This window comes from Diaphorina citri, unplaced genomic scaffold (assembly GCF_000475195.1).
Source record: "Diaphorina citri unplaced genomic scaffold, Diaci psyllid genome assembly version 1.1 scaffold663, whole genome shotgun sequence".
Lineage (NCBI taxonomy): Eukaryota > Metazoa > Arthropoda > Insecta > Hemiptera > Psyllidae > Diaphorina > Diaphorina citri.
In genome coordinates, this window is record NW_007378096.1 from 93,107 (window position 1) to 116,763 (window position 23,657).

At 41.7% G+C, this 23,657-nt stretch overlaps 1 protein-coding gene across 1 annotated transcript in view; it reads left to right on the forward strand.

The window, feature by feature from the left end:
- LOC103511005 (dynein heavy chain 6, axonemal-like) overlaps window positions 1–23,657 on the forward strand; it is a 38,380-nt gene that overhangs the window by 10,985 nt on the left and 3,738 nt on the right. The window contains 18 exon segments of the mRNA XM_026824889.1: window positions 9,913–10,085; window positions 10,378–10,562; window positions 11,442–11,604; window positions 11,989–12,291; window positions 13,983–14,321; window positions 14,683–14,810; window positions 14,813–15,002; window positions 15,560–15,684; window positions 15,723–15,777; window positions 16,111–16,337; window positions 16,851–16,953; window positions 17,358–17,585; window positions 18,443–18,483; window positions 18,648–18,911; window positions 19,535–19,691; window positions 20,208–20,383; window positions 21,084–21,237; window positions 23,425–23,567. Of these exon segments, the coding sequence (XP_026680690.1) occupies window positions 9,913–10,085; window positions 10,378–10,562; window positions 11,442–11,604; window positions 11,989–12,291; window positions 13,983–14,321; window positions 14,683–14,810; window positions 14,813–15,002; window positions 15,560–15,684; window positions 15,723–15,777; window positions 16,111–16,337; window positions 16,851–16,953; window positions 17,358–17,585; window positions 18,443–18,483; window positions 18,648–18,911; window positions 19,535–19,691; window positions 20,208–20,383; window positions 21,084–21,237; window positions 23,425–23,567 (3,154 nt within the window).

Consider the following 23,657-nt stretch of genomic DNA (forward strand, 5'->3'; position numbering starts at 1 on the left):
TTTGAAATGAGGATAAAATTTCATGCCTTGTGGTTGGGATTCTAACCAGCACCCTTGCGCTTAGCAGTCGACCGTCTCATACGTCTGTCTTTCTGTTTTGCCTAAACTATCAGGGCTATGTTGACTACTCTGAGTTGGCTCACTAGATTTCTTAGACTTTGGTTTGGTCTCTTTGCATGGTTTGTTTTCTTTCGTAGGCTCATGTCGAGTGCTCTCACATTTTGGTTTATCCTTCTTGGGTGGAGGATCATTACTGCTTCCTTTACAGTCGGAAGACATGATTCTACAAAGGAAATTTCCGTAAAAAGGGAAACCCGGGCCACTCCAAGAATTTCTAATCTCAAGTCTTATTTGTGGTGCTAACACTGAGTGGTACTTCACTATGGTTGGTTGGCACAACATGTTGGTTTTATTTGACACCCCATGAACTCTTCTTACATATTCAATTGATTTCTTTGATCTTGAAACGTTTGAGTGATCTGGGGATTCTGGGGGAGTGTTCACACCAGCATGATATCAGATCTCACAAGGAGTAGCAAGTAAAACCATTAGCAACATTCCAAACTACCCATTCCTTCAACACGTAGCGTCTATAGCCGATCCGTGTTTTGATTCATTCAATTGGAATTATGGAATCACAACATCGGTCCGCCAGATGTTAGATTGATATACCGCCTCCCTTTCCCCTTCCCACGCACCATTATGATACAGATAATCACAAAAGGAAATAACAAGTCCTCCTAGATGTGAATTACCTTGAGATCAAACTCTTGCTGAAAAAAATCTAAATACAGGGTTTTAGCTTAGAAATGTGGTGCAGAGCATAACAACTCTATGACGATAGACGGCGTGGTGGGAAAACGACAGCACACGGAGTGACGAAGATTAAAGTTTATGTTCCTCTGCGAGTATTCCGCGGCAGCAATGGCTCTCCCTGTATAAAGATACTAGGATACTATTCTGACTAACCCACAGGCCAAAAAACCTGGTGTTACTATTCCACGGCAGCAATGGCTCACCCTGTATAAAGATACTAGGATACTATTCTGACTAACCCACAGGCCAAAAAGCTCGTGTTACTATTCCACGGCAGCAATGGCTCACCCTGTATAAAGATAGATACTATTCAGACTAACCCACAGGCCAAAAAACCTCGTGTTACTATTCCACGGCAGCAATGGCTCACCCTGTATAAAGATACCAAGATACTATTCTGACTAATGGAATAGAGTGCACTAGTACACATACTCGCATTCCTCGTCTCGGAAGATGAAGTAGGTAGCTCGAATGAATGGCATAGCTGAACTTGTGACTTGTGGCGCAGACACGAAGAGAACTCTCCACTGTGTCCATAGATATTGGAAGTCTGGGTCCATAGATATTGTGTCCATGACTCTATGTCCATAGATATTACAGGGTTTGTACGTGACCTGGAAAACCTGGAAAAGAATTTGCCACCCGGTCAAAAATTTAAAATATTTAAATTAAATATCAAGTATTTCCGAAAAACGGCCTGTAGGTAGGATGGTAGAGAATGCCCTAGGCTTTAACCTTGCCCAGTGTTTACATTCCACTATTATAAAAGGTTTACGCGGGGTCAACAACACAATGGTGAAGCAACTCGCTGCTGGTCAACACAAGGAAGTATTTGCCATTTTGAACCTGCTCAATTTTTCTCTGAATTTTCCTTGTTCGGCATACTCTTACGTAATGTTTACTTTCACGGAGACAGGTGTAGAATTTTTACTTTGCCGGTAAGTACGAGTACAAGAATCAGCATTAGAAGGAGGATCTTGAGGTGCCATTGATACTCTGTGATTAGAATTTTTACTTTGCCGGTAAGTACGAGTACAAGAATCAGCATTAGAAGGAGGATCTTGAGGTGCCATTGATACTCTGTGATTGGCTGGGTGTAGAGTTTCAACCATCACAGTTGATTAGCTTTAACTTGCATCAGCTAATTGGTTTGATATGACCGCGTGCGTTGCAACTGTGTCTGGGATCTGGTAGGTTGCTAGGTTGCTCGGTGTGCTTGGTCTAGACTTGCATTGATGGGGTGTCTGGTTTCACCAGTGTTAATGTGATTTGTGTGGTTTGGAGTCGGCTCCTTATCCAGACCTATAACTTTGAAAAAATTGGCAAGTGAAATGTACTCTGAAATGGAGTAATCATTTGTAATCCACCGAGCATTATTTTGACAGGAAACGGTGTGCTTGGTCTAGACTTGCATTGATGGGGTGTCTGGTTTCACCAGTGTTAATGTGATTTGTGTGGTTTGGAGTCGGCTCCTTATCCAGACCTATAACTTTGAAAAAATTGGCAAGTGAAATGTACTCTGAAATGGAGTAATCATTTGTAATCCACCGAGCATTATTTTGACAGGAAAGCCCAAGTTCATTGCCTTCTTTCTATCCATGAATTCACGAGTATGTTTCAGTATATTATGACAACTCATATCACCACTGAGGGTGTTGTCCTATTTAAGTATTTTGTCTTGTTCAATTTGGGTTAATTATCATAGATTAATAAGTTCATTGCCTTCTTTCTATCCATGAATTCACGAGTATGCTTCAGCATATTATGACAACTCATATCACCACTGAGGGTGTTGTCCTATTTAAGTATTTTGTCTTGTTCAATTTGGGTTAATTATCGTAGATTAATTGTTCTATTTTTGTTATATATTTTTTCTTAATTTAAAGAGTTTCCAGTTTCAACTGCTTTACTTGTTGCTCGAGAAGAAATAAAACGATACCCATGGGAAAAGCTGGGATCTGTTGCTTAGGAAAGTTGGTAAAATATAAAAAAAACCGAGGGATTTCTTCATCGCCTGGAATGGAAAACAAGGGAGGAAGAAACGTTTAGAACAAGAAAGGAGGAGAAGAGTACATTAAAAAAAATGAGAGGAAAAAAGCTTCGAATGAAATAAGGAAAACACGTATTAAGAAGGAAAATAGAGACGTAATTGAAGAAAATACCATGGAGAGGAAAAAGACAGGTAGAAAAATAATCATTACATGAAAGTAAAATCGAAAAATCAAAGAATAATAATAAACTGAATATTAAACAAATTAGGTAGGTACATAGGTACTGATTTTCTTTACTCACGATCGAATAAACTAGGGGCTAGAAAATTCCCGGAGGGACGGGCCCACCTTGTTATCCTCCTCTTCATCTTTCTTCTACTTCCTCCTCCGACTTTGCTTTCCTCATTCCTTCGTTCTTCCCCTCAATGTCATCCCCAAGAGCAGCTGTCTGTCACGTCGACATTGCGTCGTATCCCGGAGGGACGGGCCCACCTTGTTATCCTCCTCTTCATCTTTCTTCTACTTTTCCTCCGACTTTGCTTTCCTCATTCCTTCGTTCTTCCCCTCAATGTCATCCCCAAGAGCAGCTGTCTGTCACGTCGACATTGCGTCGTGCGTCGGGAGGAAGATTGAGGAGCAGGAACTCGAAACACATAACCTGATATCACCTCAGAACTGCTGACGAATCTAGGTCAGCACGTGGCGAATAGGGGGGGTCGCCTCATCCCGGGTCTGTCTTCCTGTTCCTGTGTGATGTAGGTGATGTAGTCTGGGAAATCAGTGACGGATTACTTGTGTCCCTTCGTGTAGAAAGTGGGAAAATGTGGTTATGCATTTCTTATTTCTTTGTCAGGGTGCAGGAATGAAAATGATCTCGTGCATGTTTTTTATGTATTCTGTTTCAAAACTGAGTCTTTGCTAAGACCACATGTTGATCCAGCACCGAAATGGGAAGTATTGTCTTTTCTCGCCCATCTGATAAGAAACACGAGTCTAATGTAGAAGTTGTTTCATTTCAACGAAATAAGAACGGCGCGGCGGAGGATGAAAATGACCTTTTTTTTTTAGTTAATTATCTTGTGTGCATATTTTAGCTTTTCTTCAAGAACGTGATGTGACCTCGTAGAATATGGATTAATTAGTATCATACTTAGTTTGCATTTTAATTGTCTTTTTCGCAAACTTTCCTTGTCTCGTGGATGACTTTCTACACGACTTTCTCGTTTCTTTTGTGAAGGAACAACTTTTCAAACTTTTGTTTCTCTTCGTCTGTTTTATCCGCCATTATTCTTGCGTGAGTTTTTCTCTGCACTTTACTTTTCGATGCCATTTATTTGCCATTTTTCCTCCGTGCCAATTTATCCCTTCCTCTCCCTCCCTGACTCCCTCTCTCTGTATCATTTTCATTCTCTTTTGTTGTTCACTGAAGGGTAAACTGAGTTTTTTAGTGCATCTTGCCCTTTTCCTGCTCCTTTTCTGCATTTCTTCACCCACACTTTCTCGCTTGGAAAGGTTGAAAAGTGGAACACACTATGAAGATTTCTGCTCGATTGCTATCTCTTTAATACTAAAGAGATGAGAAAAGTAGAAAAGGCGTTGGTTTGAATTGATCTTCAAACTAATTTCTCTCCCTGTAAAACTGACCTTGTTTGAGCAAAGAATCCCGAAGAGTGCCGGTGGCGGTCGTTCGGAATATTTGCCATTTCGGTGTGCCCTCCACTGGCATGTCATGTGTGATGTATGCCTATTTATATTATGACTAAGTCTCCAACATTCCTATCTACGTCAGACCATGTGAAACTGGACCAGACCGGCGCATTCCTGATGGTTAGCCCTTTCATATTTCATGCTGACAAGTAGCCTTCATTAGCTCATGTGAATTTATATCGAGTGATCACATGTTTGAATTACGAGTATATGTGAAATGTTTGAATTACGAGTAGGTTTTCAGTTGAGGATATGTGATGTGCACTGTCGTCATATTGTCAATGTGGGAGTTGAATTTATGTATGTTCTCACATTTTTGGCTGAATTCCCTTTGTTTATTTTTGTACGCATTTTTCTTTTTCCCTGATGTCTATCCTTTGTTTTCACCATTTTCTTTCGTTTGTCCTTCTCTTTTTTGGCGATCTTAAGCTGTGTCCACACTTCGACTAAAATCGGACACTGCCTCGACAACATAGATTCACCTCTTCATCTCGTCGTCGTCGATCGACTATGTGTGGACAACTGGACACAGCTTTAGAGTATATAATTCCTCATTCTAATTAGATGTGTATCAAGCGTAAGTAATGACGGCTATAAGGGGGTCATCTGCATTTGGAGTCGACTTGTCATTTCATTGAGTTTTCTCTTTTCATTTGAAAATAACCCATTACCTCATAGAGGTAGGCCGGTGATTACTCATTTGTTTTTGAGTGTAACTGCAGAAAATAGTAGTAGTCATCTGCAACTCTGTTACCGGGCGTCAGAGAAATAGTCATGTCATAAACATCCGTGTTTGGTCACAAATCAGATCTTGGCTCGTTACTCATCATGTCTTGTTACTTCCCTTAACCTATGCCTATAGGAAGGAAAGTAATGTAATCGGGTCAAATTTTTCGATGGTCAGTTTTTAGTGCCAAAACACGTTTTGAGGTCCCTAAAGTCTAAATCCAAAGTTTCAGCCATTGGTCCGTGTGTGTATGCCCGTCCGTCTGTCTGTAAACAAAATATCTCGAGAACGGTAAGACTTGAAATTTGGTATGCAAGTCTAAATCCAAATTTTCAGCCATTGGTCCGTGTGTGTATGCCCGTCCGTCTGTCTGTAAACAAAATATCTCGAGAACGGTAAGACTTGAAATTTGGTATGCAGCTGTCAAATATGACAAGGATGCGACACGAAACTTGGTTAAGATCAATGCAACGGTTGGCGGTATTTTAACCGCTTTTTGGCGTTTTTCAGGTAGAGATCTTGTAAAAGTTACTGGAGAAGAACACCCAAATCAGCATCATTCAATAGGAGAAAGAAAGTCGTGTGATGTTCACACCAGATTTTGAATCAAAATGATGGAATCATAGTACGCGACATGATCGATCACATTTGACATCCTTTGTTTTCATTCCACAGCGGCGCGGTGATAAATTGTCAAGTTCATTAGGAGAGAGAGACTCTTGATTACAAATTAACGATAATGTGTTTGGTGTAATCAATGTGTAATAATTGTTATCAGAAGAATTTGTCCATGTGAATCTGAATGACGCAGATTTTTAGCGCCTGTCAGCCACTCCAAGTTGCAATTGACAATAAAGCATCGCTTTGTAAGTCAAGATGCAATGTAAACAGTGATCATTTTGTATCAAAAGAAGCGAAATGGAAATTTAAATCATACCGATCATACTGTTGATGAATTGATGATATAATACATAATGTTACGTAGACAACTGAACAGGCCTTATCAGAAGAATTTGTCCATGTGAATCTGAATGACGCAGATTTTTAGAGCCTGTCAGCCACACCAAGTTGCAATTGACAATAAAGCATCGCTTTGTAAGACAAGATGCAATGTAAACAGTGATCATTTTGTATCAAAAGAGGCGAAATGGAAATTTAAATCATACCGATCATACTGTTAATGAATTGATGATATAATACATAATGTTACGTAGACAACTGAACAGGCCTGGAAAAATAATGGAATTAGGAAATACCGATTGTTTATGTTGACAGGGTGGGACTGAAGTAAGGTCTTGTACTCATGAAGTTTCAACAAGGACGTTTTTGTAGATATCATGGAATACAGAGCAATAAAATGAAACTATACTGAATTAATAGTAGTACTCGACTCCAGTGAATTCCCTTTCGGATCTTTTTGAGAGAGGAAAGGTTTCCAGGGATCTCCTGAGAGAGGGATCGAAATGAGAAGCTGCTTCATAATTAGGAAGGGTCTGATGTGACACTAACTTGAGACTGGAAGATTAAAGGAACTCTGAAGGAGTTGATCCCAACGCTCGGTGAGCGTATTTTTTTCTTTTTCATATGGTGTCTATCAGACTGGAAGATTAAAGGAACTCTGAAGGAGTTGATCCCAACGCTCGGTGAGCGTATTTTTTTCTTTTTCATATGGTGTCTATCCGGGTAATCATCATGCTAGTTGATCTTTGGTGAGTGTTATCCAGAACAGTTCTGTTGAAACCTGCGATATAAACATATAAACAATCTTCTTCTTCCTAGCCTTTTCCTATTTAAATAGGGTCGACATTCCCGGCCGGCACCATATCGTATAAACAATATATTATTTAAATAATATATTGTTATTATATAAACAATGTAAATTATTTAAATAATTTACATTGTAACGACCAACGCAAATCCACGCCTGTCCTTATGTATGTACCTGTAGTCTGTACCAATAGTATAGGCAATATTCTGAGACTTCTCAGCAGACCTCAGGGTTCATTGACCGCCGAATATTACGGTAGTCAAATAGAGTAGATCGATACACTATTGTAGTTTGTTACGTTCAAATATTTTTCCCGAGTTTTTCCCGCGATTCTACTCTTGGCGTATTGCAGTGCTTCTCAAAGTTGTCACCACCGCGGCACCCTTTTCAAGAATCCAATCTTTCCGCGGCACCCCTCCCCCTCCTCCAGCACTTATATGGTGTATAAGAGTGGATACAAATACTCTTTTAATAGCGCCGCAGTCCTTTTTTTTTCCTCAATTTGGGATTCTGTCTTTCTTTATCTCATCAGTTTTGTGATATTTCTCTTACTTTTATTTTATTTTTTTAAAGCCTTTTTTTTTCCTCAATTTGGGATTCTGTCTTTCTTTATCTCATCAGTTTTGTGATATTTCTCTTACTTTTATTTTATTTTTTTAAATCCAAATCTCACGGCACAAAGTTTGAGAAGCACTGACGTATTGTTGGCGGTAGAGACGTTTATTTGCGGCGTAACCACAGACATAGGCAGCACTCTGTGGTTATCTGAATACACCGACGTGGTTTGGGTATTTTCGGATGGTTTCCGTTCCGGGTCCCATAATGTGTCCCATAATCCCGTCTTGCAATATTGGTGATGTCTGATGATTCGAGCAATGTTTGTGTCCAAAATATCTGAAGAAACCTTTTAAAAGTTTGTGTTACCACATGTTTTACCGACCTACTTTTTATTTCTTGATGGAGGATTCTGTAACTTTGTGAAGTTCCATATGAATGAAGAATGAAGATGAAAATAATAACTAATGCTCTTATTCAAGTGAAGAGTTATTATTAGTTATTATTTCATCTTAATGCTACTTTTATTTGATTGATTTATTTATTTAATTTATTTTTTTGTGGCTCTGAATGTTTTTTATTTATTTTCCGGTCCTATTTATTTATCGGCCTCTGGTATTTCTGTTTCAGAATATGTGTGGCCGGTTGAGATGGCCAACCGAGAGCTAGGAGGAAACAAGAACATTACCGGCCCCTATAGGTTATATGAGGTATATTCGACTTAAGTAGGTACTATAAATGAGCACAGATAGGTGGTTCTCGTTACGTCCTATTGAACTGAGTCCTTGTAGAAATGTAAAGTATTACATCCTAAGCCACAGAGATTATCTGTTTCTTCTTCCAGCCGTCGCTGTCGCATGTTCCCCTCTCTGGTGAACTGTTGCACTATAGATTGGTTCGTCGATTGGCCACAAGAGGCGCTCGAATCCGTAGCTGCCAACTCTCTCAAATCCCTCGAAAACGACGAGCTCGTGAAAAAGTTGAGTCCAATGTGCTATACCATTCATGAGAGTGTGTCGAAAATGACGCTCCGATATTACGAGGAAATGAGGAAGCACTACTACGTGACCCCCAGCAGCTATTTGGAGATGTTGAAACAGTATTTGACATTGTTGGATGATAATGTCAACAAGGTATGAGAAATGACGGCAACCACAAAATGAGTTTGACTTTGGCTTGAGTTTAACTCTTTGATGCCAGCCTAGTTAAGCTTAGTTGGTAGTGCGTCTGCCTTGTAAGCGCTAGGCCGCGGGTTCGATTCCTGCCCGGGGCGGATTTTATCCTGATGGGATAATGAATGACGGCAACCACAAAATGAGTTTGACTTTGGCTTGAGTTTAACTCTTTGATGAAGTAATTTGATTGGCTGAAAAGTTCGTAATCAACCAACCATGAGGGAGTGAGTCAAGAAAGAACTACTCTCTTCAGTGAATTCTTGGGATAAACCGTTTGAGATTTGTCAGGTGAACCAGACAATATTATGATGAAGTCAACTTAGAATATTAACTCCATACCCGGTGACTTAATCACGGACATGAAACAAAGAATTTCTTAAAAGGGGACCCTACAGGGCGCCTAATCAGAATCGGACAAATAAAATGACCCCTTCTTGTTCGGAAAAAACCGCGTCGTGTGTAGTGGGAACACTCTCATTTAAATGACGTTACCTACAGGACATTTGAAAATCGGATGTATGGAAACGGGCCTTTAAGGTCCACGCACACTTATCCATGCTGGATAAGTGTGCGGTCCAATGGTCATTTGGTCCAATGTAAAGTGATAGATGGAACTACCATGAATAAGGACAAGAGTATGCTGAAAGAGATCGAGGACAATATTCTGCGACTCTTGTTTACTTCAGAAGGTGAGATTCTAGCATAGAATAGAATACGGATGTAATGAGATTAGAGAGGCCAGATTTAGAACAGGAGAGACTGGAGTGAGTTATAAAGTATTCTGCTCTACATTTCTACCTCCAATTGAATTTCAACTTGTGATGGATAAGTGTGCGTGGATCTTAACTATTTCTCCTTTCTTAACGGAACGTATCTTCCTTTCTTCTCCCAGATGTCACCAGATAGAGCTCACCCGTACGTACGACTACAGTTCATTCCATGAGGATCTACGTCGTTTCTATCTGCTAGCCGGTGAGCTGTATAGGTACCTGATAAGTAGGTATATGTTTTTCACTTGGAAATCAAAAATCGAACGCAAAACCCTCTCATTTTCTCCCCCATCAGGCGGTCGTACGCTGATCAAGCTTGGTGACACAGTGGTGGATTAAAGTGTGCGTGAATCTTAACTATTTCTCCTTTCTTAACGGAACGTATCTTCCTTTTTACCCCCAGATGTCACCAGATAGAGCTCACCCGTACGTACGACTACAGTTCATTCCATGAGGATCTACGTCGTTTCTATCTGCTAGCCGGTGCCAGGAATCAGGACACTGTATTCCTGTTGACAGACACTCAGATCCTGCAGGAAGAATTCCTGGAGGACGTGAACAATATTCTCAATTCAGGTACGTGAATATCAGGGAATATTTATGAATTTGAAATCCACTCAGTCATTTCGTTTACTATCTTTTAGAGGATAATTTGATGCAAACTACTTAAAATATCAAGGGTTTAGGATAAAATCCGCCCCGGGCGAGACTCGAACCTGCTTACAACGTAGACGCACCACCTTCCAAGCTAACTAGGCTGGCGCTGCTCCGAAAACACAACATTTATTTACCTCTTATACCATGATTTTAGATTAAAACCAACTTTTTTTCCAATTGGCCATTCGTCTCTTTTCGTCTCATTCTCTAGGTGAGGTGCCCAATCTATTCGAAGCAGACGAATACGAGAAAGTTCAGACCCAATGCAGACAGCCTGCCAAGGAGGCAGGTCTGAATGAAGGTGACAGGGATGTGGTATATGAGTTCTTCATAGGGAGAGTGAGAAATAAGCTGCATGTCGTACTATCCATGAGTCCTGTAGGAGATAACTTCCGGTAAGTTCTTTGTTCGATATCTGCTTCGGTGGTGTAGTGGCTTTGTAATCAGGAAGCCTTGAGTTCAATCCCAACCAAGGTATGGAAATTTGTCCTCACTTGTTTGAGAATTTAACCACATCATCATAATAAGTTACAACTATGTAAGCATTATGATGTAAACAGGAACAGGTGATTATAACTTATGTGTTGCCTTGTAGCCAGTAGTTTACTGTAAAGTAGGCAGGAAGATATATGTATGTATCTTGATTGGCATCATCTAAAGTGCTCATCTAAAGACCCCAAAGTAGTTGCACAGGAGTGAACTTTTCTGACAGAATTCCGGTTTTCTAAGAAGAAGAAGAAGAAGAAGAAGAAAAAAAAAAAAAAAAAAAAAAAACCTTTATAAAAAAAGAATATTCCATGCGATCACTCCAAAGCTGAATGAGAGGCCGACGACAAACGCCGACCCCATCTGAACATGGGAAAAGGCGAAGAAGAAGAACATAACCGGTGACTTAATCACGGACATGAAACAAAGAATTTCTTAAAAGGGGACCCTACAGGGCGCCTAATCAGAATCGGGCAAATAAAATCACCCATTCTAAAGGCCCGTTCCCCCTTCTTGTTCGGAAAAAATCGCGTCGTGTGTAGTGGGAACACTCTCATTTAAATGACGTTATCTACAGGACATTTGGAAAAAAAATCGGATATGTGGAAACGGCCTTTAAGGTCCACGCACACTTATCCATGCTGGATAAGTGTGCGGTCCAATGGTCATTTGGTCCAATGTAAAGTGATAGATGGAACAAGCTAGATGTATGCGAAGTGTGCGTGAATCTTAACTATTTCTCCTTTCTTAACGGAACGTATCTTCCTTTTTACCCCCAGATGTCACCAGATAGAGCTCACCCGTACGTACGACTACAGTTCATTCCATGAGGATCTACGTCGTTTCTATCTGCTAGCCGGTGCCAGGAATCAGGACACTGTATTCCTGTTGACAGACACTCAGATCCTGCAGGAAGAATTCCTGGAGGACGTGAACAATATTCTCAATTCAGGTACGTGAATATCAGGGAATATTTATGAATTTGAAATCCACTCAGTCATTTCGTTTACTATCTTTTAGAGGATAATTTGATGCAAACTACGGTAATCATTAGGACACAGGTTCAATCCCGACCGCGGTATGAAATTGTTATGAATTGGCCAGAAAGTAGGCCACTTCTGAAATAAGAGAACTTTTCAGTCCTATTCCTATTTGCGTTGCGCAGGATGAATGGGCACCATTATTATGTTCTTTCTTCTAACAACACAAGGGCTATTTTTTAAATGTATTTGACACCCACAGAGAGAGCTGTATAGGTACCTGATAAGTAGGTATATGTTTTTCACTTGGAAATCAAAAATCGAACGCAAAACCCTCTCATTTTCTCCCCCATCAGGCGGTCGTACGCTGATCAAGCTTGGTGACACAGTGGTGGATTACGATCCGAAGTTCCGTCTCTACCTGACCACCAAACTGCCCAACCCCCACTACCTGCCCGAAACCTGCATCCAAATCGGCCTCATCAATTTCACCGTAACCTCCTCCGGCCTCGAGGAACAACTGATGGCCGATGTTGTGCGACTAGAGAGGCCAGATTTAGAACAAGAGAGAAACCAGGCGATAGTGACCATGAATAAGGACAAGAGTATGCTGAAAGAGATCGAGGACAATATTCTGCGACTCTTGTTTACTTCAGAAGGTGAGATTCTAGCATAGAATAGAATACGGATGTAATGAGATTAGAGAGGCCAGATTTAGAACAGGAGAGACTGGAGTGAGTTATAAAGTATTCTGCTCTACATTTCTACCTCCAATTGAATTTCAACTTGCGTACCTACGCAGCAATTTTAAGGAATTGTGTTAAGCATAAATGCTTGTCACAAATGTCGTTCCCCGATTGATGAACGCTAAATTTTATGACTTAATTTGAACTCGAACCACAAACCTCCAGATCAAAAGTCCTCCATGCTAAACGCTTCACCACTGAGGCTTTTTTTTGCAATACAATTATTTCCTATTCCATTTCTTAGAAGTCGGATACTCTTCTTCTTCCTAGCCTTTTTTTCTATTTAAATAGGGTCGGCGTTTCTTGTCAGTCTCTTCCAGGCAGCTATTGTGTACCTCATGTCCTGATAATTGATATTAACTTGTGAAAAACCCCTTTGTACTCGCTATATCTGTTCTATTGAAACGCATTCTCTGTTGCAGGCAACATTCTGGACAACGAAGAGCTCATCAACACCCTGAACGAAAGCAAGGAAACCTCTACCGCTATCGCTCAACGTCTGATCATCGCTGAAGAAACCGACATAGCTATTTGGAGATGTTGAAACAGTATTTGACATTGTTGGATGATAATGTCAACAAGGTATGAGGAATGACGTCAACCACAAAATGAGTTTGACTTTGGCTTGAGTTTAACTCTTTGATGAAGTAATTTGATTGGCTGAAAAGTTCGTAATCAACCAACCAGATTTGCTTAATCCAAAAGTTAAACTGAAAAGCGAAGTTTAAACTCAAATTGTGGTCCGCGTATGTAGGTATCTAGATTTCTAAAGGTGGCGTTCCGATCCTAGCTGCCGGGCAGCGCGACCCGGCAGCGCTGCCGAGCTGTGCAGCCGCTGCCTACTGCTTCCTATGTATTCTTAAGGCCCAAGTTTGTTATAGGTACTATGAGATGTTGAAGTACTCTCTTTGTAAAGTTAACAAGCTCTATTATGCCATTCTAAGGACATCTTTTTTGTGTTTGAAAGATGTTGCAGGAGTCTATTTCAGAGTGAGAAATCCTCTAATGCCCGTCGCTTACGCTCAGACCGTCTGACAGACCCGGGTCTATCTGACCATCTGAGCGTAAGTGGCATAAGGAATGAGCCTCGGATCTAAACCAATGAAGGATGAAAAATAACTTCAGCCTTGCGTTTAGTATTCTTTTGATATGTCAGATTGTGATATGCAATGACAATAGAATAGAATAGAATATACCTTGTTTATCCTGCTCGAATGAGACTAAAAAGTCCCTTTACCCCAGCAGTCTAAACAAGGTCTCGTGTATTTTATGGGTTTAACATGGTACAATACATAATTAATACAATAGACCTTGCTTAGTTATAAAAAAAAGAAAAAAAAATATAATAATGAGAAGAGGAAAAGAGAAAACAATGACATTTATGTGTAAATTTCAGGTGAAAGAAATGAAGGATCGCATCGAGAATGGTCTGAACAAAATCTTCGAAACCAACGACTTGGTGGCCACCATGCAAATAAGAAGCTTTCAGCTTCACCACAAAATCCACAAATAAATCATGAAAGTAAGATATCTGTCCAGTGTTCAATTGACATGGATTTTTCCCTCCTTTTAGGTGCTTTAAAAAATTGGATTCTCTGTTGCAGGCAACATTCTGGACAACGAAGAGCTCATCAACACACTCAACGAAAGCAAGGAAACCTCCACCGCTATCGCTCAACGTCTGATCATCGCTGAAGAAACCGACATCAATATTTCCATCGCTCGAGAGAAGTATCGTGGCGTAGCTCAGAGGGGGAGCTGTCTCTATTTTGTAGTGGCGTGTCTCGCGGATATTGACCCCATGTATCAGTTCAGTCTGAAGTATTTCAATCAGCTGTTTGTGTCCGTGATTGAGAAGAGCGAGAAGAATCCTGAGCTGGAGAAACGGATTGAGATTCTACTAGCGGCCATTACGCTGGCGGCGTATAATAATGTGTCACGTGGTGAGTTGATGTGTTATATTAATTTTTGTTCTTCTTTTTTCAATACTTTTTTGAAGAGGTTTGATAGAGGGACTGTAAGACTATACTGCTAAGGTCTTATCGTCCCGAAAGGAAAGGAGAAAGCCAGCCCTAACTTCAACACTATGTATCTCACATCTCAAATAACCAAGAACAATTGGATATTGTTATGGGTCTATGGCTCTCTGGAATGTAGAAGTTTCATGTTGCCCCCCCTCCCCCCTGATAAGAGAAAAGAGTTAAAACGGAGGTAGGAAAAAGCCGACTGTTCTGAGATCGCGCCTGCGTCTAGCGCTTACAAGCCAGTCTGTGTCACTTATCTACCCTCCCCCCCCCCCCCCAGGGCTATTCGAGCGTCACAAGCTCGTTGACAGTTTCATGCTGTGTATCAGCATACAACGTCAGGCCAGATCCCTGCCCGAGCCCTATTGGAACTTTCTCCTACGCGGTCCTGTGGCCTCTACCAAGACCCTCCCCCTAAACCTAACGTGGTGAAATTGACGGACGTCATGTGGTCCTCAGTGAACTATCTGGCCCTGATGTTCCCGGCCAAGTTCAAACAGTTACCGAGTCTCTGTACGCACCAAATCGGGTTGACTGTGGGGACTTTGATATTGTTATTCAAGCTGGATGAAACGGCCTCTCCTGCAGGTAGGGATCTTAGTGATTATAGCCATTTTTTTTTTTTTTTTTTTTTTTTTTTAAGTAAGTACTTTCACATTTATTATTGAACCAAAACTCAAGTATCTAATCGTAATGTTTTCTGTAGCGTCTGTTTTTCATTCGACGTAGGTGCGATGCGAACCCGACGTGAAGTGGACGCGTGTTTTTCATTCCACTTCCCCTTCTTTAGCGTCAACGCTGCGTCTTAAATCCCTGATGCGAGTCTCCGAGTAGCTCAGGTTCCGCCATATTGTAATTTTATTGTATTGAGGAAAATGAAAAAAGTAATGTTTCGTAATTTCTCCACTAGATGTTCGTCATGTTTGTTGAATTTCCAGATTTTACCCCCACTCCTGACGCAGAGTAGGTAAATGTCAAGTTGACGCCGCATCGATGCGGCGTAGGAATGAAAAACAGACCCACCTGTAGTAATTATTTATCCTTTTGAAGAACCGCAACTTTTTTAAAAAGAGGTTTGACAGAGGGAACTGTAATTCCTGAGCTTTTCAGTCCTATTCGGAGCAGGATAAACAAAGTATTATATTCTGTTCTACCAGGTGTGGATTTTAACACCCTGCTAGACGAGTTTGAAAAGCTCATGGTCTCAAAATGTCTGAAATGTCTAGAAGGAGAGAAGCTGGTGTTTGGAGTTACCGAATATGTTAAGATCAAGCTGGGGAAAGCGTTCTGTGAGAGTCCCTCTATTTAATCTAACATGAGATGAGCAAGGATGTACGTCCAATACCACTCCACTTGTGGTTTGTACTTAGTCCAGGTGAGATTAAGATTTGTGTTTGTTTATTTTTAGCCCGTCCTTTCCTTTATTATTACGTATAGTAATAAAAAAAAGATATATAATGGACCGGGCTAATCGGGTATTGTATTCGCTTCGTGTCGTCAGTCTGTCTGTCTGCCATCGAAATTTTGACCCGATTACATTACTTTCCTTCCTATAGGATAAGGAAAGTAAAAATAAAAAAAATCTAGGGGGGGAGGGGAAGTAAAATCAACAGTGATTTTTTCTACAAAATCATGAATATTATTTTTGGCGAAGCTTGCTTTCAGCCCAGGCTCGGATTCTAATCTCCATATTTCCATTTCCCCACAGGGTCGGACCCATTCGGGAATTTCCAGCGGTTCGCAGCCGAGGTTGGCTATAAGGACCGAGTACATGCCATTTCCCTAGGGCAAGGTCAGGGGGTACTAGCAGAACGTATGATACAGAAAGCCGTACAAGTAGGGGACTGGGTGTTTCTCCAGAACTGTCATGTAGCTAGCTCCTGGATGGTCGCTATGGAAACTATCATCCTGGATCTGGCCGAGGATAACGAGGAGGTGAGTTCGATTCCCAGGGTTGGACAAAAATTTATGCTCCTAAAATGATCTCAGATAGGTACCTACTTATTTTTCTTTAGTTTTGTGTTTGTAATGAAATTACGACTACATAATTATGTGGAAAAGTCGAGAGAACAGAAGTGCAGAGAGTAAGGAAGAGAGGCAGACTTTGGAAAATTGCGTTTTAAAGGATATACGGGAGAAAGGGTTAATTTAAAACGAATGGCTAAATAGAGCTCACTGGAAAAAGCTGCCTCTGGACCGATCCCGGTATATACTAGAAAAGGTGAAAAAGTTAAAGTTGCTAAAGCTCAAGATGCATCATCTTCTTTTATTTCTAAAGGTGTGTCCACACATAGTTGACCGTCGATCGACCTCGATTGAACCGTCCACACTACCTCGCCAACATAGATTCACCTCGTCGATCGACGGCCAGTCGACTACGTTGGGACACACCTTAAGACAAATTGCTTTATTTTATTTGATCTAAGACAAACGTGTTTTTATTTTCAGGTTCACAGAGATTTCCGGCTCTACATGAGTTCGCTGCCAGCTCCCACGTTTCCAGTATCAGTACTCCAGAACTCGGTCAAAGTTACCAACGAGCCGCCTAAAGGTAAAACAATGCAAACCTGTTAGTTTCTTTAGAGGTTTGATAGAGGTAATTGTAACAACGTAGGTCTTAGTGTCCCGAAATCGAAGAGAGAAGAGAGACAGGATAGGAGAAATCCAGCCGTTCCGAGAACGAACTTTATTCTACTTAGGATGAACAAGGTATATGTATATTCTATTTTCTTATCTTACCAACCTCAGTGGTGTAGTGGTTCACGCGATGGACTCTGGATTTGGAGGCTGGTAGTTCGAGTCCAAGTCAAGTCATACAATTTAGCGTAGTGTAAAGCGGGGAACGATAACGGTGACAAACATTTAGGTATGCTCAACACAATTAAATATTGCTTTCCTAAACAAAAATTTTGCATTTATTAATACATCTCGTATAACATTTCCCATCTATTCCAGGCATTCGTTCCAATTTGAAACGCTCCCTAGCCACTATTGACGAACAAGTGTTCAACACTCACTCACTAGAGGGCGCATGGCGTAAGATGGTATTCGGGGTGTGTTTCTTCCATGCTGTAATTCAGGAGAGGAAGAAGTTCGGACCGCTAGGCTGGAATATTCTGTATGAGTTCAATGATAGTGACCTAGAGTGCGCCCTAGGCACGCTCAAAATGTATTGCGCTCAGGGTGAGTACCTACTAGTCTTTGTGTCCAAATTCATGTCACTTTACAGTGCATAGTAATCTCACAAAGAATAGAGAATGGAGGGAACATTAACAACGGAGGTCTTAGGTTTCGTAGAGAAATCGAAGAAAGATCGAAAACAGGATATAAGAAAGCCAGCCGTTCCGAGAACGAATCTTATCTGTTTACAATGAAGTTTGTCCTGGGCCCGCATTGAACCCGCGAAGTAGCTCTTAGTGGCAAATAAGCATAGAGAAGTGGGAATATCTAATGCCAGCCACTCACACTCGGACCGACAAGACTGTGGCGGGAAAAGCTTCAGACCTAGTCTCTCAGACGATAGGATAGGAGAAAGCCAGCCGTTCCGAGAACGAACATTATCCCTTCAGGATAGTGACCTAGAGTGCCCTCTAGGCACGCTCAAGATGTATTGCGCTCAGGGTGAGTACTAGTCTTTCTGTCCAAATTAATGTCACTTTACAGTACATATATGTAGTACCCTTAGTAGCCCTTGTGGTTCAGTGGGAATTACACTAGGTTTGAACGCTAAGAGTGAGAGAAAATGTACGGTTGAGTAGCGGAAAGTGTTGCAACTAGTGGAGACAGAGAAGTGTAAAAAATAATATTGTAGGAGGCTCTTAATAATGAACTGTCCCCAGATACCATTCCCCGCCCACCTCTGTGACTGAATGGTCAAGAGCACTGACTGGTGCTGGGTTCGAATCCCGGCCAGGGCGGAACTTTTCCGTTCTTGGATAGGCATGGATGTAAAAGAATGTGCCTTAAAGTATAGGTGCCGAGGTATACATTTTTTCCCATACCACAAGAAGCTCTGATATATCATAACTTTATCTCCGCAGATACCATACCCTGGGAGGCCCTCACCTACACTTTCGGTGAGGTGAACTACGGAGGCCGAGTGACAGACTACTGGGACCAGCGCACGCTCAAAACCATCCTCCTCACTTATTTCGGCTTCCACACTCTAGCCCCAGACTATGTCTATTCTGCCTCGGGCACTTACTATTGCCCCGAGACAGAGGAGTGCAACACGCATTCGGTGAGGTGAACTACGGAGGCCGAGTGACAGACTACTGGGACCAGCGCACTCTCAAAACCATCCTCCTCACCTATTTCGGCTTCCACACTCTAGCCCCAGACTATGTCTATTCTGCCTCGGGCACTTACTATTGCCCCGAGACAGAGGAGTGCAACACGCTAGAGATGTATAGGGAGTTTGTGGAGGAACTGCCCATTATTGAAGAGCCGGAGATATTTGGCATGCATGACAACGCCAATATTGCTTTCCAGATGAAGGAGACTAAGAATGTAAGTTTTAGGAGACTAAGAATGTAAGTTTTCTTTGTTTTCCCCATAATATCTTCTTTACCTACATAAAGTATTTGAAGAAAAATAGAATAGAATACACCCTACTTATACTGCCGAAATGAGACTGAAGAGACCATTTACTCCCGCAGTCTAAACAAGGTCTCAAGTATTTGGTACAGATTAAATTCACAAATTATAAATAACCTAGAACGCGGGTTCGATTCTTGTCCGCGGTGGACTTTATCCTAAACAAATAAGGTTCGTTCTCGGAACGGCTGCCTTCCTCCTATCCTTTCCTTCCTCGATTTCGGGGCGATAGGACCTTAGTAGTTACAGTTCCCCCTATCTCTATCTTAAGCAAAGACTTAACAACCATTTATTTTCTTCTCTGTGTGTCCTCAGGTAATACAAACCATAATGGAGGTTCAACTATAATTTTTATCACCCTATATCACGTTGAATACACAGCTTAAAAAAAATAAATCAAAATATTTTTTAATTGCAAGTGAAAACAGGTCACGTCGCGCGACAAATGTTGCAAGTGAAAACAGGTCGCGTTGGTGAAAATCCACCTTTAAGCAAAGACTTAACAACCATTTATTTTCCTCTCTATATGTCCTCAGGTAATACAAACCATAATGGAGGTTCAACCCAGGGAGGGTGGCAGTTCAGAAGGCAAAAGTCCAGACGAGCTAGTGTTGGAGCAATGTGATAGTGTGATCGAATGAATCAAAACCAAAATAGACAAGGACAATGCTCACCCTAGTCTGTTGGAGAAAGGTAAGCACGGTGTAGAGTTTAGGTAGGTCTTACAGATTGTAAAACCATGAGAAATCTGAAGTCCAAGAGCAGTAAATTTTTTGCCTCTGTGGGGCATTGAATTTGTAACCTCCAGGGTGCAAGCCTAAGAACAATGCCATAGAGTTTGCCTTCAAAAGTAATAAATGAAATCAAATGTACTGTTTTGGGTGCAATAGTCCTACAGCAGTAAATTTTTTGCCTCTGTAAGGGATTGACGGATTGAATCTGTAACCTCCAGCGTGCAAGCCTAAGAACAATGCAATAGAGTTTGTCTTCAAAAGTAATAAATGAAATCAAATGTACTGTTTTGGGTGCAATAGTCCTACATACTGTACTCCGCACATAGGAATTTCGTCAGAAAAGACCCCCATTTCAATGTAAATGCACTGTTAGTCTAGACATCCAGTGGTAACGTACCTTCTTGTCATGCAGAAGGTCCCGGGTTTGATGCCCGGGACGGTACCAGTAATATATTCCCCGTCTTTTCTCCCTCAGATGCCAAGGGTCGCCTACCATCACTCACCACGGTACTTATGCAAGAGACTGATAGATTTAATAAAGTTCTGCTTAATATACATACATCATTGGAGAGTTTGAAGAAAGCCATCCGAGGCTTTATAGTCATGAATGATGAGTTGGAAGAAGTATACAACAGCTTTCTAAATAATCAGGTGAGTAACATAGTTATAGAAGATAGAGCCCAACCAAATGTTATGAAGATCAGCCGCAATAGCTCGTTGAACCAATTCTCAATGGATCACTGAAGTTAAAGCAACATTGTACCACTTCTACCACCCTAGTTAGCTTGGAAGGTAGCGCACCTGGCTTGTACGCGCTATTTCGTAGGTTCGATTCCCCCCCAGGTATGATTTATCCTAAACAGATAATGTTCGTTCTTGGAACGGCTCATACTCACTATCAGGTAGACCTGACAGGTATACTTGATCAGGTCCGCCTGTCAAGTCTACCTGATGGTGTGTGTGCTCATCAGATATCAGGTAGACCTGACAGGCGGACCTGATCAGGTGTACCTGTCAGGTCTACCTGATAGTGTCTGGCCTAACATCCACCCTTTTTCTCTCCCCAGGTTCCAAAACTTTGGTGCCTGGCTTGTACGCGCTATTTCGTAGGTTCGATTCCCCCCAGGTATGATTTTATCCTAAACAGATAATGTTCGTTCTTGGAACGGCTCACACTCACTTTCAGGTAGACCTGACAGGTATACTTGATCAGGTCCGCCTGTCAAGTTTACCTGATGATGTGTGTGCTCATTAGATATCAGGTAGACCTGACAGGCGCACCTGATCAGGTGTACCTGTCAGGTCTACCTGATAGTGTCTGGCCTAACATCCACCCTTTTTCTCTCCCCAGGTTCCAAAACTTTGGTCCGCCAAATGTTACCCCTCGCTGAAATCATTAGGTTCTTGGATCAAGGATCTGGCGCTACGTATTGATTTCATAGCCGTGTGGCTTAACCATGGTCCACCCGTGTCGTTTTGGATCTCTGGCTTCTTCTTCCCTCAAGGTAAAAACTCTGATGAATAGTACGTTACGGGGATTTTATGCCAGTCACTCACTCTCAGACCTGACGGTCTGTCAGACCCACAGACAGTCGGAACATGTGTGGTGGGAAAAGCTTCAGACCGTCGGAGAGACCTATGTCTCAGACTGTCTTTTACTTTTGCCCCTTTAGGGTGTGTTTATGAACAGGGCTGAGATGAGCTCGGACAACGTGAGATAGCTGTCCCGGCGGCAATTTTTAAAATTCATTTTATAGACAATGCCATAGAGTTTGCCTTCAAAAGTAATAAATGAAATCAAATGTACTGTTTTGGGTGCAATAGTCCTACATACTGGACTCCGCACTTGGGAATTTCGTCAGAAAAGATCCCCATTTCAATGTAATGTAAATGCATTGTTAGTCTAGACATCCAGTGGTAACGTACCTTCTTGTCATGCAGAAGGTCCCGGGTTTGATGCCCGGGGCGGTATAATAGTCCGACATACTGTACTCCGCACATGGGAATTTCGTCAGAAAAGACCCCCATTTCAATGTAAATGCATTGTTAGTCTAGACATCCAGTGGTAACGTACCTTCTTGTCATGCAGAAGGTCCCGGGTTTGATGCCCGGGGCGGTATCTGTACTTCGCACTTGGGAATTTCGTTAGAAAAGACCCCCATTTTAATGTAAATGCACTGTTAGTCTAGACATCCAGTGGTGACGTACCTTCTTGTCATGCAGAAGGTCCCGGGTTTGATGCCCGGGGCGGTACCAGTAATAAAATGTAGATATTCTAATATATTCCCCGTCTTTTCTCCCTCAGATGCCAAGGGTCGCCTACCATCACTCACCACGGTACTTATGCAAGAGACTGATAGATTTACGTCAGGCCAGATCCCTGCCCGAGCCCTATTGGAACTTTCTCCTACGCGGTCCTGTGGGCTCTACCAAGACCCTCCCCCCTAAACCTAACGTGGTGAAATTGACGGACGTCATGTGGTCCTCAGTGAACTATCTGGCCCTGATGTTCCCGGCCAAGTTCAAACAGTTACCGAGTCTCTGTACGCACCAAATCGGGTTGACTGTGGGGGACTTTGATATTGTTATTCAGTCTGGAGAGTTTGAAGAAAGCCATCCGAGGCTTTATAGTCATGAATGATGAGCTGGAAGAAGTATACAACAGCTTTCTAAATAATCAGGTGAGTAACATAGTTATAGAAGATAGAGCCCAACCAAATGTTATGAAGATCAGCCGCAATAGCTCGTTGAACCAATTCTCAATGGATCACTGAAGTTAAAGCAACATTGTACCACTTCTCTAGGTAGTTAGCTTGGAAGGTAGCGCGCCTGGCTTGTACGCGCTATTTCGTAGGTTCGATTCCCCCCCAGGTATGATTTTATCCTAAACAGATAATGTTCGTTCTTGGAACGGCTCATACTCACTATCAGGTAGACCTGACAGGTATACTTGATCAGGTCCGCCTGTCAAGTTTACCTGATGATGTGTGTGCTCATTAGATATCAGGTAGACCTGACAGGCGCACCTGATCAGGTGTACCTGTCAGGTCTACCTGATAGTGTCTGGCCTAACATCCACCCTTTTTCTCTCCCCAGGTTCCAAAACTTTGGTCCGCCAAATGTTACCCCTCGCTGAAATCATTAGGTTCTTGGATCAAGGATCTGGCGCTACGTATTGATTTCATAGCCGTGTGGCTTAACCATGGTCCACCCGTGTCGTTTTGGATCTCTGGCTTCTTCTTCCCTCAAGGTAAAAACTCTGATGAATAGTATGCTACTAGGATCTTATGCCAGCCAGTCACGCTCAGACCGTCTGACGGTCTGTCAGATAGTCGGAACATGTGTGGCGGGAAAACCTTCAGACTGTCTGAGAGACCCAACTGTCAGACTGTCTGAGCGTGAGTGGCGGTCATTGAATAACGAAAAAAGATGGGCTTTTCACCTATTTATACATTTCGTATCATTTAAACCTAAACTTGGACTTTTACGAGTTTGGGTCAAAGGTCATAGCATGTCCACTAGTTTCAAATGGAGATCAAGGTTCACAGCAAAGTTTCTTGTACTTGTTATGCACTATGTAGTGATACTTGCAAATGTTATTGGATACAGAGGTCTAATACAGAGACTAGATACAATAGGTGTAGTTATACCTTCTACTTTAAAGTGTTAATTGATTTATGTTTTACCCTCAGGTTTCATGACGGGGTGTCTACAAACACATGCTAGACGTCACGACATTGCCATAGATACTCTCAAGATAGATTTCCAAATGACCAATGTAGTTCTAAGTCAAGAGGAAATAGAACTGGCCCACAGGAAGGCAGGGGGTGAAGAGGTGAGTCTCTATCTATCTATATATAAATGAAATTGTAGATTTGTCTGTACATTGCTTAGAATCGTGAAATTTTTAGTTATTCTTACTCCT